Genomic DNA, 18,818 nt, shown 5'->3' with positions numbered 1-18,818 from the left:
CACAGGACCCTGAGTAATTGTGATCTTTCTGGCTTTCAGTCACTGTAGGTTTTACCAATTCCAATCTGCCAATGGTTGACTCATAATTTTGTTCAACAAAATTAGGTATAGAGTGTTTGTACACATAAGAGTGATCAAATCTAGCTAAGGACTTATGCTGTGTTTTCGTTGCAGATAAAAAACAGTCAGAATGTTTATCTGTATATGCATGATCAGAGGTGATCGATAGTTTTGACAAAAGCTCAAAGTTTGAATTTTCTGGACTTGGCATGTTCTGTGAAGATTTTGTGTAAAAACATTCTTGCTTTAATGTTTCTCTTGCATAGGTATGATCTGTTGAATCGGTTCCGTCCTTTTTTCCAGCACTGAAGGAGGTACTGAAGTTGCTTTCCTTTGGCCAAGAACTACTAAGAACAACTGGATTGCGAAAATTCTTGTGCTCAAATTCTGCTGAACGATGTTCCTCTTGGGTTTTGTTATCATCTTCGTAAATATGAGAAATGTCCTTAACTGATGATGAACTGACAGGTAAATTCTGTTCCGACAAGACTTTGCTCGACACATTCACTTCTTTTTCCTTAACACATTGACTTATTTTACTTTTCTTCGAATGCTTCCTCGTTAAAGAATAGCTGTGATCCCTTTCTTGAAACACACATTTTTCACCAGAAATTCTAATATTAGATCCTTTGTGCGATGCATACGTGTGATCCACCTGCGGCTTATCAAGTGCTACAGCCATGTCAATGAAGCTAAGAAAATAAGATTCTGCAGAAAAAGTATTCACATTGACATACGCATCTAAATGTTTAATAGGTGCTATCGTCTCCATTTTTCATCCCCTCTGCCGTTCTCCCATTTCTCTCAATCTCAGCCATATCATAACCATTTACAAATTTGCATACGTAGGCGATGACAGGACGTTTCGCCCCCATTGTCGATTCGCGCTATGGCTATTCGTCCCCAAAAGACATAGATGAACAGTGCAGAACACAAAATGAAATATACCAATTTTCAATAATTTTCAGTAATACACCCATCATTTTAAAAGGGCGGAAGTTATTGAAAAAATCGATCTTTAAAAAAAAGAAAAGAAACTTTACGCGGCCAAACAATTTCATTTTACTTTCAAAATAAAAGCAATGTTTTTGGACTTTTTTAAACAATGATTACGTGAGATCTCGTCCCATAACAGACTCGGACTATGAATAACTCGGCCTATTACGGAGTCGGCCTACACATACTCGGCCTATAACGGAGTCGGCCTACCGCTAAAAAAGTATGATAAATACATGATTTAGCAAACTTAATGTAACTATATTTTAAATCAGGCATGTTGAAGCATTGCTGTATACTTGCGATCGTAGCATTATATAAATTTTGTAATAATATACCTAGTATTATATAAATAAAGTCCCTCCTCTAAAAATGATTATAATGGATTACCAAAAGTAATGTAAATCACACATATGTTCTAGATACACTTTTTTTTAATATTATATATTTGGGGTTTATTTTTTTCTGTATAGATTTTTATTTTATTTTTTTTTTTTAATCTACACTCCTACTTTTGTTGATAAAGAGTTCTAAATCAAATCTTATCATTTTATTGTGATAGACAAAAATATACATATATATGTATATGGCACACTTTATGAAGTATATAATAACTTCTGTTCATTATTTACTATGCCCATGAATAAATACCAAGAATTAAAAAAAAATGTATTTGTTCATAAAGTTTATTTATTTTCTACATATAAATATGTTCAACATCATCTGTAACATTTTATACATTTTCCATAATAAATAATGAAACATTTTTCAAACAACATATTTATAATTATGATGCACATCATTGTCACAAATGTCCAGTCCTTATGTTGATGAAATGTTCACTGAGGAGAGCACAAAGAAGTTCATCGTAGAGCACTAATCACAGTACACAATAACACAGAACACATAACTTCATCTGCAACATTTCAAAATAACATTTTCCATAATAAATAATGAAACATTTTTCAAATAACATAATTTATTTATAATTATGATGCACATCATTGTCACAAATGTCCAGTCCTTATGTTGTTGAAATGTTCACTGAGGAGAGCACAAAGAAGTTCATCGTAGAGCACTAATCACAGTACACAATAACACAGAACACAGAACTTCATCAGTCATTGGAGGGCCCATATATCTTGCCGCACTCGCTGAGGAGCTGGGAAACAGTGCGCTGCCCATCTTCATATTCCTCCCATGTCTGGTGGAGCCGGCATTCCATCCTTCTTTGTTTCTTTCGTTGGTCCCGGAGGATTTGTTCTTCATTCACCAGTTGGTGTGTTAGTTCCACAATGTCTGCCTCTCTCCGTAGAGCAGGAACGACTGTGTAGAAGGATTTGTGGCCTCGCCCCATGTCAGCGTTGATCCTAGTGTGGTAGCCTAAAGTTAAAGTTTAATTATTAGTTTATTTGTTGAACATGACATGAACATAATCAATTAAGAGATAACAATTTCGTAAACCATAGAAAAAAATATTTTGCACAATATCTCAATAAAAGTATATATATTTACCTTCCACATCATTGTTGGTCCTGATCGACTGCCTGTAGATGGACCAGTTCCTTGGACGCCACACATGCAGGATTGTTCAGCCAGGTGTTCTCCATGTACCCAACAAGGTTCTTAAGCTCTGTAGATGTCGCTCGCTGACTTAGGCGCTGGAATGCTGGCTCTATGTCGGTGGAGGAAAGGGAGCGCCATGAGCATCCTGATGTATCGGTACTCAGCTCCCCGCTGACTGTAAGTTGTCTTCTCTGGTGTGATGTTTTCTAGCATAACATCCTCCACAATACGTCTTGCAGGCTTATGGATGTCTTGACGAGCTGCTGCTTTCACCTAGATTGGGATAAAAGATATTCAGTTAATAATAAATTACATTTAGATTTGGGCATTGAAAAGACCATTGTCAATGGAAATAATTTTATTTAGAATATATTTTTTTTATTACCTCCTTCCTGCAAACAGTTTTCTTCAAGGCTCCTTTGTCAGCTGGGTGGATATGCTCCCTTGAGTTAAGCTTAAAGGTGTTCCCTTTCTTTTATCATCATATTGCACATTTGCATTCTAGTCACACAAATGTAATCAGATATTGTTTTACACTTCGGAAATTCTTTTTTGACAATTAATGTTTTTTTTGGCAACACTAATTTTTTTCGGTATATCATTTTTTTAAACATCAACCATAATCATAACTTGATTATACAAAAGTTACTATATAGTCCACATTTAAAGCTCAATACATTGAATATTATGAGGAAAGTCTTTATTGTCAACATAAAGCATTTATTAGATATTTGGCAGGTATTTAGACACTATCTAAAGACATATTCATTTTTTGTATATCATGAATGAAATACTTCTTAAACTTAACTAACTTCCTAAACTTAACTAAACTAAAATATTTCAAGCAAACTTTTCTATTATTGCATTATACATGTACACAGGTCATCATAAAATATATATTTAATTACTAATACACACTCTGAGACAATTTACCCAATCTAATTCAGTTTTTTAATTCTTAATACAAACTTGCCATAAGAAGATACTTATAGTCAAATACTATGGTGTAATAATTCAGTTTGACAAATTTCAAATTTTATTTTTAAGCATTTGGAATTCAATTACTAACACTAAAACAATTTCTATTATTAATAAAAATAATACATACCCGTATTGCACACTCTATGTTGCCATAAGCTGCAACTGTCACATTGGAGGGCATGCTGTCTGGTAGACACCTTCCGTGAACACACAACGCACTCGTCGGAACCCATTTCGAATATGAATAAAATTTCTTTGGTACCATTTTAATTTCTAGCATCGCAAAAAAAAAAAAAATCTCCTTTGATAAGCAATTATTAACATGCATCAAAGCGGCTATAGGGTGGACAGAGCAACCAATTACATCTGCGTAAAATTACGCCTAATTAACAGGGTATTTAATTCCATAGTGTTGAAATAACAAGTTTATTGTTGAAACAACAGTACACTATTACATTATAATAATTATAATAATTATATTGAGAATTTAATAGGTTATTCAATTAAATTTTGATTGAAAGTCAAAAATAACACAAGCGGTATATTTCAATTTGTAAAATCATCACCAAAGCAAAACTTTTTGTTAGTAATACATTGTAATACATTAAAAACATCTTTTAAAAATATACAATTTCATTAAAAATATATATATATATTTCTTTAAATTCATTACAAATATTCTATTCTATATGTATAGGCCGAGTCCGTAATAGGCCGAGATCGAAATAGGCCGAGTAAGTTATAGTCCGACTCTGTTATAGTCCGACATCTCTAGTACCCTGTTTTTCGACAGAAAAAAATATTTTTTTTTTTGTACAGTCAGCCGAAACAAATTAAGAAGTAATGAATGTTTATTAAGAAAAATTTCTAAAATGGAACGTTTTAAAAGTACAACATTTAAAAAATTAACGTATAATTGTTTCAATTGCCAATGACTTACTAGAACAAGAACTTGTAGTAAACAAAGGAGTTGTTCTCCTTTGTTTATTGAAATTATATATTAATTTTCATTCCTCACTTTTCTGGGGCGAAACGCCTCATTATGGGGCGAACCGTCCAACATTCCTTGATACGCACAACCCTAGTGTTAAACTGTATGGTCACCGCTTCTTTTCCACTAAAATTCAGTCTAATCCGTGCTTAGTCCCGGGGAAAACATCCACAAAAAAGAGACAGCGAGTAACTATTTGAAAGAAACACATATACTTTATGATTTCCCTCAGATTTTTTGGGGGTGGGGGTGGGGGTATGTCCTAATTTTCATCAAAATAAAAGAAAAAATCACGACCATGGCATTTGTACATGTACAATTTTATGATAAAGAACCGCGCCGGGGTGCATTATATATTTCAGGCAACGAATTCACAAAATTGTGATAAACATATAGTTTTACAGTCAGTTTGAGAAACACAATCTCTGATTTTGTATCGGATATGCACAATTTTCTGTGAAGCTATACTTCACAACTCTAAGGTATATCAGTATATAGATTACGATCAAACTATATATAGTTTACAATAGTTTTGTCCGTAAATCATATAAATACGGTTAATTCTAGTTACAACATGATAAGATTTTGCTATGCAAAGATTATTTTCATTGGTTGTTAAAAATGCATGTATATTTCTCGTTGATATTAAAAGTAAATTTTCAATCATTTTAAAGCAAATCTAGTTGGAATTAAAAAAGATAAATGACGACAATTATTGATTAAAATTCATTTCTCATTTAAAAGAGAAAGAGAAAAATGCATGTTAACTAATTGTAATCAAGTTGAAGAGGATGGGCGAACAAGGCGAACGAAATGCCTACAGTGCGACAAACATGAAGGTGAAAAATTAAATCTCAATTATAACAAAATTGTCTTTGATATTTCATCTAACATTAAAGTATAATTTATAATGTAAAATCTCTACAATTTGCAAAAATCTCACAAAGATTGAAATTATTTGCCTTTGAAATAGCATACACACACTAAAGAGGGCAAAAAGGATCAAAATGATCCTTTTTGCCCTCTTTAGTGTGTGTATGCTTTAACACATACTTTAACACAATTTTTTGATATGAGTGGTCTTCCCTCCATTTTTTGAAAGTTTATTCTCAAAGTTTGCGTAAAAATATACATTTTTTTTAGTTAACAAAAACATGGAGCAAAGATCCACTATACCTTAAAAATGCACTTTTATGACACAACATTCGCATCTTTCCGAGAAGAACTTGAAGTCCATTAAGTCAAAGATCATATCACAAACTTGAGTTGTGTAGCGTAATGGTTAGCGTGTTAGTCTCACAGGAAAATGATACTCGGATTTTTATTTCTAGGGTTCGAATCCCACGAGTACCAGATTATTGTTTTAATAATTTGATTCTGATTGTAACGCGCCATTTGATTGGATAAAAAAAATTACTTTATATCGTATAAATTGGGTTGCCTACGTCACAATGACTTGCGTCAAAAACGTATCAATCCGCCTGACGTTACAATTAAATTTTGTACAATTTGAAGTCATTTTTTAAGGGCAATCAACTTTTTTCTTACATTAAATGAATTTAATAGCTACCCAAGTTATACTAGTATAACCTGGGGTGGGGCAGTTTACGCTTTATAAACCGCGAAGCGGTTTTTAAACAAGAGGCCTATGGGCCAGTGGCCACATCGCTCACCTGAGCACATTGGCTAGGCAAAAGCACAAATCAGTTCAGTATTGAAATAATTACTGGGGGGGGGGGGGGGGCTTGAATTTTAAACTACCTGATGATGCTTCCATGTCATTATAACAAATGGCTTTGTTGTACTTGAGAAGTTTTTAAGAAAAAAGATTTTTAAAGATTTTTCCTATATATTTCTATGTAAAACTTTGATCCTTCATTGTGGCCCCGCCCTACCCCCGGGGGTCATGATTTGAACAAACTTGAATCTACACTACCTGAGGATACTTCCATATAAATATGACTCTTCATGGCTTTGCTGTTCTTGAGAAGAAGATTTTTAAAGATTTTTCCTATATATTTCTATGCAAAACTTTGATCCTCCATTGTGGCCCCGCCCTACCCCCGGGGGTCATGATTCGAACAAATTTGAATCTACACTACCTGAGGATGCTTCCATATAAATGTGACTTATCATGGCTTTGCTGTTCTTGAGAAGAAGATTTTTAAAGATTTTTCCTATATATTTCTATGTAAAAATTTGATCCTCCATTGTGGCCCCGCCCTACCCCCGGGGGTCATGATTTGAACAAACTTGAATCTACACTACCTGAGGATGCTTCCACATGTGTTTCATCTTTCCTGGTCTTGTGGTTCTTGAGAAGAAGATTTTTAAAAGATGCTATTAATTTTTCACTAATTCTTTATTATCTCCCCTTGAAAGAGGGCGTGGCCCTTCATTTGAACAAACTTGAATCCCCTTCACCCAAGGATACTTTGTGGCAAGTTTGGTTGAAATTGGCCCAGTGGTTCTTGAGAAGAAGTCGAAAATGTTAAAAGTTTGCAGACAGACGGACGCCGGACAAAAAGTGATCAGAAAAACTCTTTTGAGCCTTCGGCTCAGGTGAGCTAAAAAAAGCGTAAACTGTTCCAACCCAGGTTATATCAGTATAACTTGGGTAGCTATTAAATTCATTCCTTATAATTGAATTTTCCATCATTAAGTGTAAAAAATAAGATAATTTCTCCTTCAAAAATGCCTTCAAATTGTGCGTATTTTAAATGTAATGTCAAGGGATCGATACGTTTTTGACGTAAGTCATTGTGACGTAGGCAACCCAGATTATACGATATATTCTATTTTTTTATCCAATCAAATGACGCGTTGCAACCAAAATTAAATTATGTAAGATTATCAAGAAGAAAAATTATAGTCCAGTAATTCTGGTTACACGAAGCAGGGTTTGTTTTCTTTTTAATATAGAACTTATGGCAATGACACGTTTAGTATTGCCTCTCGCGATTGGTTCTGCGAGATTTTGAATTGAAAACTGTTTCGAAATAAAATTTGTGGCCACGAAATAAAATTTGTGGGAATTATATGTACACAATTATATGTACATATAGTGTTAATGATAATTTGCTATGGACCCAGTGAGGGTCTGTCCCATGACACACAGTTAGATTATTGTAACTTGCCCGCACTGATGAACATCATTATAAATACCCATATAATTAATTTGCATATATATTAGAAGCAGCTGAGAATTGGTACATGCATTATGAACATAGTCTACATGTAAAAAGAAAATAAACTCTCTCTTTTGCTCTGTGCCCAAAATTAAAACAAAACATTCAAGCCGATTCAATTGACTGTTCTGGAGTTTAAGGCAGTTCAATGATACTTCATCCAAAATGATATCCTAACCAGATAATAAAACAAAATGAAAGTGTTCTCTTCAGCTTGTCATCATGATACATGACACAGCATGAAGTCCCAACTCATGATTTTTTAGATGATATAATACACAGGGACAATTTTATATTAGTCAAGTTATGTATTTTTCTTAACTATAATAACTTTTGTAAGTTTTGTTCCTGATATTAGTCAAGGCAACCCGAACATTAATGACTTTAAGGGCTTATTTGCTGTTTTCTCACATTTTCTATTGAATCCTATCACATAGTTGTAATGAAATAAAGACACAAATTTGTTAGGAGTATAACTTCTCATGTGAAACATGTTCTACGTATCAGCATCAAATCTCATTGCTTATTACACAAATATCCCCTTGGCTCATTCCAATTGAATGATAATAATATATAAGTTCGTTCATCTTGAATGACATAAAACAGAAGAAGCTAAAAATGGCGTTATATAGCACAACTTTATTTCGTGGCCACGAATTTTTATTTCGTTCCCACGAATTTTATTTCGTGGCCACAAATTTTTATTTCGTTCCCACGAATTTTTATTTCGTGGCCACGAATTTTATTTCGTTTCCACGAATTTTATTTCGTGGCCACGCATTAATAAAAAAATTCTCATACCATGTCCTATACCAGCCACCATAAATTACACATCATAGAAACAAGTTATGTAAAAAAAAAAATCAGCATCTATACGTATCAATTGTTACTGAGAGTGTAAAAGGGGGGGGGGGTCAAAATAGAATAGGTACGAGAAAAAAATACACCCGATAATCTCTAGACACAGAAGGCGATAAAGGATTGTTGAGCGAAAGCACGTTGGAAAATCTCTGTTTCAACTTTCATTACACTGACAACTTCTAGCGGTTAGTACAAAGAAAGCTGAGCTACTTGTAGAGTATAAGTTATAGTATAACACCTGTGTTTATGCTTCTTCTTTTTTTTTTTAACATCGTAGATACATAATTAAGATAATTTGTTTTACGACCGTGGTGTCTTGTAAACATGGGAGAAGATCATGTGGCGCTCAGAGTAACAGAAGCGATAATACAGGTCTTTGTATAGAGATATAATTATTTACTTTCTTCATCTTTCTTCATCTTTATATTGCTTACTGTATCAGCATCACAAGCCAGTACAATCAGTAGAAGATATCAATAACTGAAAGTTTCAAGTAACTTGCGACTGTATCTCCCCCCCCCCCCCCCCCACCCCCTTAGCACCAGAATAGTAAAAAAAAAATTATTCACTAATCAAGTTTACACGTATTTAAATAAATTGAAAATAATTGCAGTGTACCAGAAAGATATCAATACAGTCATTTAGGGTATTCCGAATCACCCTGCATTTCACGAATCTTGGTAATTTACCTTATCGCTGTATCTCGCACGACACATGCACACGTGTGACAACCAAATAGTCATTAACAGCATGATCTATACATATTACATACAAGAAATAAAGAGGTAAACATAATGTGTTAATTAAAAAAATAATAATTTTATTTATTAACTTGCTATTCTTTTCGAAGAAAAAGTCCATATAGAAATGTTGCATGTATTTTTTCATCGATGTCGTGGCGTTGTTTGTGGATGAAACATGGCATATTAGGTATCGATAGAATGGCTATTTTATAAGCTTTCACGAGCATTAATTGTTTTTGATAACAGCTTAGATATATATTAGTTCTGGCCGCATTTTGTTTGGGGTATTTCGAACCACGTGTGTACATGACCACAGCCGAATAAATTGCACACGCTACATACTTGTTATGTGTCAGATATTTTTATAACATTGCTTTTCTAAAATGCAAGGGATAGGAAAGTAATGATTTGGCAAAGCAAGAGATAATAAAACCAGCCCGGGTATACACTTGATCAGTGTTGATCCTTTTATCGAATACAAATACGGACATGCATATATCATGTACACATATACGTACAAGTATGCGTATGTGCAAGTTATGCAGTGATATATGTCAGTCTTGATAATCGTGACATCTAAGTACGAGTTGGTTTAATTCCTTTTCATACAATTTTTTATCATCATCATTATTATCTTTTTTTTTTTGGTATCCTACGCGTTGAATTAGGTATTACATTTTCAATTTTTATTTTTTTGCATTGAAAAAAATTCACATGGGTAAAAAAATGACATAATTATATTTACAAAACAATTTACAGTAAAGTAATTTCTGGAACCATTATTTTATAATTGTTGGTAATTGCTTTTCTGCATGATCCGCCTCTGAGAACGCTGTTTTATAGTGCAACTACGGGGGGGGGGGGTTTAATAACTTAAAAATAAACAAGATCAAGCAACAAGAAAATAATTCTTTTTTATTTTTGGAGCCTTTTGGTAAACAATACCAACTAATTCATTAATTACAATTTTGTTATCTGTCTGTTTTTAACCCATTTACCTGGTGATTCGAAATACCCGGAAGTGACCCGCAATACAGTAAAAAGGTGATGTAAATATAACCCCTGTCAAGGTCGCTGTATTGAAGATAGAGTCGCCCTATAAAGTAAATCTTATTTTTCATAGAATTGGCTTTCCTTTAATACCAAACAACCATTTATTAACTTGTTAATAATATTGTTTGCAGTCAAAATGTTAAAGGTGATTCGGAATACCCTAAATGACTGTATTCATTTATCAGCTTCATGGATTAAAAGAAAACCAATACACGTACTCCTTCCTTCTTCATGTTCTTAATTCCATTTTTAGCTCATCTGAGCTCTTCTGATCACCTGTTGTCCATCTTCCATCTGTCTGTCCATCCGTCCGTCTGAAAACTTTTCACATTTTAAACGTCTTCTCAAGAACCACTGGGCCAATTTTGACCAATGTTGGTACAAAGCATCCTTGGGTGAAAGGGAGTTTAAATTGTTAAAATGAAGTGCCAAGCCCCCTTATTAAAAAATCTTCTTTTCAAGAACCACTGGGCCAGAAAAGCTGAAACTTACTTGGAAGCGTTCTGGGTTAGTGTAGATTCTAAATTGTTCAGATCATGATCCCCAGGGAGTAGGGTGGGGCCACAATAAGTATTGCAAGGGGGGAAATCTGGTGACGAACAGCAGGGTCAAAGTTACTCAGGTGAGCATTCTGGCCCATGGGCCTCTTGTTTACTATTTCAAATATTATCTTCAGAAAGTGTTCACCATAAGAGAAAGATGCGTATTAATTTTGTGGTGTGCTGACATATTTGTCTTTCTGTCAACACTTCTTTATTGACGTGATAACTCGGGTATTAGTTCTAGACATATATTAGTGACTTTTATAGGTCACCTTGTTCTAAACATTGCTAAGTACAGGGTTGTCACTTTCCTATGACAGCCCTCTCTCTAACTGTTAGTTTTCTAGTTTCATTTTTTATTTCAGAATTAGGATTGAACAACTATGGGGTCTTCAAAGAAATCTGATGACTCAGTTGATGAAAAAATTGAAAAAGTAATCATCAAGCGACAGATCACATTGCTACAAGGAGTTGCCATTATTGTAGGAATCATAATTGGCTCTGGTATTTTTGTGTCTCCAGTGGGAATATTGAAAGAAACAAAGTCTGTAGGTTTTTCCTTGGTGATGTGGGTTGTATGCGGCATTTACAATACCCTTTGTGCGATATGTTACGCTGAATTAGGAACTACAATACCAGAATCTGGAGGAGAGTATGTCTACATCAAAAGGGCATTTGGAGAGATCCCTGCATTTATCTGTCTTTGGATAAACTTTCTGCTAATATGTCCAGTTGGTATTGCAGCCTCAGCATTGATATTTTCCCTGTACATCTTGAAACCCATGTTTCCAGACTGTGAAATTCCAGAGGAAGCCTTGGCATTGTTGGCTGCATGTATATTTTGTAAGTATCTTTAGCTGACCAAAGGGAAAGGCTTCATGATCAAAGTTTGTACATTTGTCAGCCTGACTTTCTGTATGTCATCTGTCAGTTAATGTTCCATAGATTTATATCTTGTCACTGACTGTCATTTCAACTTTTAAGAATAGTGGCTTCTTCTTGAGAACCACATAAAAGTTCTAACTCATGTAAATACATATTATTTAATTTCATTTATATTTGAAAGTGAAATATTCTGGTTTGAAAATCAAGGTCCCTCAGGCCTTGGGGTTGGATGAGGCCCTTAAGGGGAAGAAGGACCTTGAGCTGAAAAAATACCTGTCATTCAATTTTTTTCATATTTTGTATATTTCTTATTAAGTATGTCCCACATATCTTAAAGCAGTTATATCATTAGGTTTCTTACCTTATTTTAGAGATATTGATTGACAAATACTATGCCCTACAGTATCTAAAGTAGAGTTTTAGTTCTCCATGTTTCCGGGCCCATTACTCTGTCCATAATGGGATTTTTTAAGCAAAGATAAAAAATATGTAAGTGGACATGTATCTTTTAAAATATTTCATAGTATGAATAGGGTTTAAAATTCGAAAAAGCAAGTTTCTTCTATCACACTGCATCTGGATAGCGAAAATTACGTACTTTTTAAGACAACTTTAACAACAAAAAACGTAATTTACCAAAAATTCTATCATTCAATATTTTTAAATTTACATTGAAATGTAAGTCCTTCAAATTATTGATTAACTGTAAAAATTTCGAATGGTGAAGCTGACCTCAATATTGCACAGGACATCGTTAAAGAGGACATAAGCATGACAAAAACATGTCATGTTTACATTTCTCGAGTACGGGAAAAACCAACTATGACGTCACATGTAAGCTGAATAAGCGAAAGAAGATATACCTACATAAGATTTCCGTCATCAGCCATGCAAATATAATTTTTGTATTCCCCGTGTCTCAGAATATTTTATCATATACTGATTAAGACCTGTTTTCACAAAGTAACACCGCCCCTGTATTCACTGAGTATGATGTTGCTGTACTAACAGATCGTGTATGACGTCACCGACTTGCTGGACGCGCAGTTTAGGGAAACAGAGGAGTGGATCAATCTTTTTCATAATTTGTTAATGTTTACAAGAATTTTAAAACTTCTATTTTTTTCATATAAGATGGTTATTAAAGTTAAAAAAATGCCAAAAAATTATACAAGAACTGATGCTTTACACGCTTTGCTCTTACATAAACGGAGACTATGACGTAGTTAAACAGAGTCATGTGTCCTTCTCCTCCTTAAAGGACATCAAAGTTTTATGTAAGAATATAAAGAATATAATTATATACGAGGGTTATCCGGTAAAATTGTGGACAAGTTGTCTAGAGAGAAAAATAATCCTCACTGCGTTCTAAAATTTTCACCACACTTTAGTACATTTTTCATCAATATACATAGCAAATTTCAAATAGATATATGCATAAATAAACAAATTATGACATTTTATGTTATGTGTGGTATCCCCACACGGATTATAACGTCAAATTGTATGAAGCAGCGTCATGTTTCCTCTTTGCTAAAAAAAAGTTGGATAAGTCCCACTTAAATTCGAGAATTTCATTGATGCACATGCTTGAGTTTCCCTTTATTCCTCCATAAGCAGTCGAGGAACCAATCTCGTGCACACATGGGACCTTCTGAAGATTTATTAGTAAGTTATGAACAGTACTTTCACTATCATTCAACTAAATAGACTATTTTTTATCGACGGTCTACAGTGACAGCGCCTTTTGCTATTGTCAGTAGCTGTTTGTCGAACTTTGTCCGAATGTTTTGTTCTAAACAGGGACTCGATCAAGAGATTCGTTTAGAAAACACCCATTACACTTGTATACTAAAATTCTAGTGATTTTTATTTTTTTTTTTCTTCTGTAGTCATTTAAAGTCTCTAAGGGCGTCATTACTACCTCTAAATCAAACTAAATTGCTCTGCGGTGTGCCGTAACATCATCGAATGTCGCCATTTTTCGTGTGTTGTGTTTACCACTTTCCCATTTGAAATGCTCAGGAAACTGCCCAAAATTAAGCAAATGCCTTGAAATTTTGCAAAAGACGACATAATATAGTGGATTAAAAATAGGATAATTTTTACCCCAATCTCATCTATTTAATACTTTTATTTTGAATTAATACTCAAATATTCCCTGATAAAACCCCGATTTTTTGGTCATGCGCTGTAGGGCCATGCTCTGTGCACATTCAAGTATAATAAAATCCTTAATTTTGAATATATAATTTATTAAAAATATTAAGATATACTTAAATATGATTAATAAACATTTTCAATTTCAATTTGAAAATTGAATTGAAAATAAACATTTGCTGAAATTTCAGCTTAGTGCGCCCATTATTTATCAATACAAATGCTTTGTCCACGATTTTACTGGACAACCCTCGTATATAGAAAAATATTTTTCCTAAACTGAAAAAGAGCTGTATTTGCTGTAGTAAGATACATTAAGGGTTGTCCAAAGTTCATGGACATTTTTTTGTCAAACTGAATAATCCTAGATATACTTATTGTATACCAAAATATTTGTTATGAAAATCAAGTCAGAATAGTTTTGGTTTTGATTATTTGAACTTCATATTTTTGTAAAAATTGTGGTCTTTAAAGGTTGCAGATAGTGCACATTGTCCAGGGTTAAAATGCTATGAACTTTGAAATAAAGTTGTCCGATTAAAATGATTATTCTATTCATAAAACAAGTCAAAGCTTAATAAAAATTCAGTGTGTCACTCACAAATAAAGCTGTTGTTGTCATTATCGTGTATTGTTTTGAATTTTAAAAATTTACTCAACTATGGTCTATATATAATTATTATTGCACACACTTGGCAGTGTGGCATAATAATGAAAAAAAAAGTGTATATCCATAAACATGAGATAAAAATTTGGAATCCACATTTTTGACATCATGAAACTATAGCTTTACATCACACTGAGCCATGCAACTTGCATGTACAAAGTATTTACACCCATAATATTGGTAAAAGAGTGTATATTGTTTAAATTTTATACATTTACTAAATTACGGTCTATTTTAAAATATCATTGCACATGTTTGGTGGTGTTGTCATTATTAAGAAATGAAAAAGGTGAAAACAATGAACAGCAACAGATCCCAAATTCTACAAACAATACAAATCTGTGAACAGGGCATAGAAACTTTTTTCAAAAATTCCAAAAAAATATTAGTTTCATTGTTCAAAGTTTTTAATGATGTCCTAAAATTGATTATACACATGTATTTATCAAGGTGTTGGCCAAAAGGAAGAAATTTAAACATCATAGAAAGTTCACAATTTCCTGATATTTTAGAGATGATATTTGCAGCAAGACTGTCTGCTAGCCAAAATTTTATTTTTGCATGGATTTGTATTTTATTAAAGATTATATACAGTAATAACCAAAATTCATAAAAAAACTTTTCTTGCTTATAATTACCAGATTACGGACTTGCAAAAAAGGAGGTGTTGATAAAATTTAGTGATCTACAGTATTGAGATATTCTGATACTTCATCTATCTGGATCATTACATTCCAGACAAAGTTATTAGGAGGAGGCAACACTTTATACCATTTCCATAGGTTCTTACCTTTGCCAGCAGTTGAATATGGCTTTGTTTTAATAATTTTTTGGGGGTTTATTTAGGTCTGTTAATAGCAGTAAACTGTCGTAATGTAAAATGGGCAGCAAAAGTTCAAGTGGTCATCACATTAAGCAAGCTGATAGCTCTTGCCATTATCATTGTTATCGGAATGTACTACATCATTGGAAAGGGTAAGTCCAAATAATTTATATTGGTATTTTCAGGTGAGCTAAAAACCAATTCTTAATGATCTTGACACAAATTTACAAATATGCATTGCATTTAAGCAGTCTAGTTTTTCGCTGTACTCAATTATTTACTCAAAAAGTTACATTACAGTTTGGATGATATTTTAAAACCGTCATATATGGTGTATTTTTTTTAAAAGTTCAGACTACTAAAATTAAAAAGATCTTTCTATTTGTTTTATTATTTTATATAAAGATAGGACTTTCCTGTAAATTACACAATTAAAAAAATCGCAATTCAAAGATATAAGAAATTTAAAACAATAACCAATTTATTTACCGACTCTGCATTTAAATAACAGACAGAGTTTAAAGTCAATTTAACTATGGAAACATGAGGTTATTCAAGTTCAAAATCGGTGAAAATTTTAATTTGAACGTAAATAACATACCGGTATATCATGTTTATCTACCCTCAATTTCGTATTTTATTTTTTTTAGCTCAGATATGCCATATATAGCTTTAATCCTAAAAGTAAATTGAAATAAAAATAAAAACTTGTTAATTACAAGTTATATAGAATTTTGAAACGATATTAAACATGCAGGTAATTGTTAGCTCTGATGGACAGGAATAGTTTACCGGGGTAATATGAAATGTCCATCATTCATCTATTTGCCTCTCTTTAGATTTTACAATTCAGTCATAATATATAAACAGTGAAATTAAAATTAAGAAAAATGTAACATTTCTTCACTAAAAATCTATTAACAAATTATTACTCAGGTGAAAATTGTGGTTGTTGGACATGTTTTATTTGAAATTTTCATTTCAGGAGAAACAGAAAATTTTGAGAATGCATTTGAGGGTAGTGATTATAGTGCTGGAGCGATTGCTATTTCGTTTTATTCAGGATTTTGGGCCTATAGTGGATGGTATGTAGAACTCCTTTCCCTTTCATTTGATACAGTATTTGGGGCATTTAAAGAATGTAAAAGCAGAACTAGATCCTTCTTTTAAAATTTATATGTAGGATTTGGGACCTTATAATGGATGGTGTAGAAAAAATCCTCTCCTTTTCATTTGGTAAATTAGAAATCCCCTTTCTTTCCCTTCATGCAGGATTTGGGGCCCTTAGTGAAAGGCATATTAGAATTCCCTTCCTTTCCCTTCTTGCAGGATTTGGGGCCCTTAGTGAAAGGCATATTAGAATTCTCCTTCCTTTCCCTTCTTGCAGGATTTGGGGCCCTTAGTGGAAGGTAAATCAGAATTTCCCTTTCTTTCCTTTCATGCAGGATTTGGGGCCCTTAGTGGATTGTAAATTAGAATTCCCCTTCCTTTCCCTTCTTGCAGGATTTGGGACCCTTAGTGGATGGTAAATTAGAATTCCTTTTCCTTTCCCTTCATGTTGGACTTGGGGTCCTTAGTGGATTGTAAATTAGAATTCCTCTTCTTCTTACTTAAATGGGGTTTGAGGCCTAGAGGACATGTACATGGTATATTAGTGTTAGATATGTTAATTTGTCATTTGTCATCAAGATTCTGCCAAAATAAGTGGTACAATTAAGATAACTCACTTCAAACCAATTTATAAATTTCAGGAGTTACTTGAATTTCTTGGTTGGAGAACTTGTTGATCCTAACAGGTAAGGAAGTTAATAAAAAAAAGAACTGCTCTATTTCAATGAAATTTTACAGTAAATTTTGAAGTTTTAGGCAGATATGTTTACAGCTCAACTGCATTGTCATATATGTTAAGACCAGAATTGTTTGTGTTTATTGTCTGTCTCTGAACAATTTTCAGAATGCTTATCTTGTAACTTTTAACCAGATTTCCGTAAAACTTGGTAAACAAGTAGACAGATTCACAAGTTTGTGTTACAGTTTTGATTTCAATGAACGGTTCCCATGCTACTAAGAATAGAATGTTGAGTTAGATTCTTTCATAATGCTCCTCCTGCAGTTTTGGTTCAATTTCAAATGCAGTTGTTACTTTAGTAAACTACATCAAGATATCAGATTTTAATTTCAATTAATGGGTTTATCGTAGTTACAATACCAGCTATAGACCTAACATGACAGAAAGCAGCCCATTACCAGTCTGTCCAACAGTAGTCTTAGAAAGCAGACAAAAAAATCTAGAAATCTAATCCAAAAAGCTTTCCCAAGAGGTGCACCAAACACAATAGGTGGGGTTCATCAATAAATGGGTGGAGCTAAGTTATCACTCAGCAATCTGCAATGAATACATGTATGAGGGTGTCAACAAAAGTGAAAATGGGTAGCAAAGCAAGGAGTGAGAATATTCAGGAAGTTTTTGCTATCCCCTTTTGTTAATCCATTGCGTTTCATAAATGTTTGAAACCATGGGCTAATTTCACTGCAAATTTTCCTTGGAAAAAACTTTGTTAAATAGACGGTACATATAAGAAAATTGCAAATTATAAAGACCATCACTGACAAAATTTTTATAAAAGCTTTCATTTATAGAGTTGGAACCAAAAGCAACAAAAGGAGCACAGTATTATTTAGAAAAATACAATTAAAAATACTTAAAATAACCAAATAGTTTACATAGTGATTCCAATCATGATTTTCCATCTTAACACGTATGACTGATATTTAATTGTCGATTATTTTCAGAAATTTACCAAGAGCCATCCTTATATCCATGACTTTAGTGATTGTTACGTATTTAATAGCCAACGTAGCATATCTGGGAGTTCTGAGTCCAGCAGAAATGCTTCTATCACCTGCTGTAGCTGTGGTAAGTTGTATTTCTTATGGAGATAACTGTATACTGGGAAATTTTTGCTGTTTGTTGTTTTTTAAATTCAATTGCATGGGGTAAAACCACACATCAATGATATATTTTTAAATGTAGAAAGAAAAAATAAAAACTAACTTCTTTTCAAAATGCTCACAATGTAGTCAGGGGTGATACTGACATTCATCATATTGAAAAATGATTGATAATTGTCATTTCTACTAACTACATAATGTAAGTGTTTTTATTATTTTTGTAAATATGACTTGTTTTCATCATATTTCCAATTCCCAAGTTAATTCTTCCGACCCATTTACTACAGTAACAAGATATAGTAAACTATCCTGCCATGGACCCATGTGTAGCGAAACATCTTGACAAACAA

At 33.1% G+C, this 18,818-nt stretch overlaps 1 protein-coding gene across 2 annotated transcripts in view; it reads left to right on the top strand.

The window, feature by feature from the left end:
• The first annotated feature begins 8,743 nt into the window (after positions 1-8,743).
• Positions 8,744-18,818, top strand: part of LOC133192058 (large neutral amino acids transporter small subunit 1-like) — a 54,416-nt gene continuing 44,341 nt past the window's right edge. For both annotated transcript variants that reach the window (XM_061327899.1, XM_061327898.1), the window contains exons 1-6: positions 8,744-8,828; positions 11,347-11,824; positions 15,540-15,668; positions 16,502-16,601; positions 17,268-17,312; positions 18,310-18,433. In XM_061327899.1, the coding sequence (XP_061183883.1) occupies positions 11,365-11,824; positions 15,540-15,668; positions 16,502-16,601; positions 17,268-17,312; positions 18,310-18,433 (858 nt within the window). In that variant the 5' untranslated portion in view covers positions 8,744-8,828; positions 11,347-11,364. The remainder of the gene's footprint in view (positions 8,829-11,346; positions 11,825-15,539; positions 15,669-16,501; positions 16,602-17,267; positions 17,313-18,309; positions 18,434-18,818) is intronic.

Source organism: Saccostrea echinata, unplaced genomic scaffold (assembly GCF_033153115.1).
Source record: "Saccostrea echinata isolate AGI-Se365-2 ecotype Australia unplaced genomic scaffold, CSIRO_AGI_Sech_v1 ptg000025l, whole genome shotgun sequence".
Lineage (NCBI taxonomy): Eukaryota > Metazoa > Mollusca > Bivalvia > Ostreida > Ostreidae > Saccostrea > Saccostrea echinata.
The sequence above is the reverse complement of the archived record's forward strand: the minus strand, read 5'-3'. Positions and strand labels throughout refer to the sequence as shown.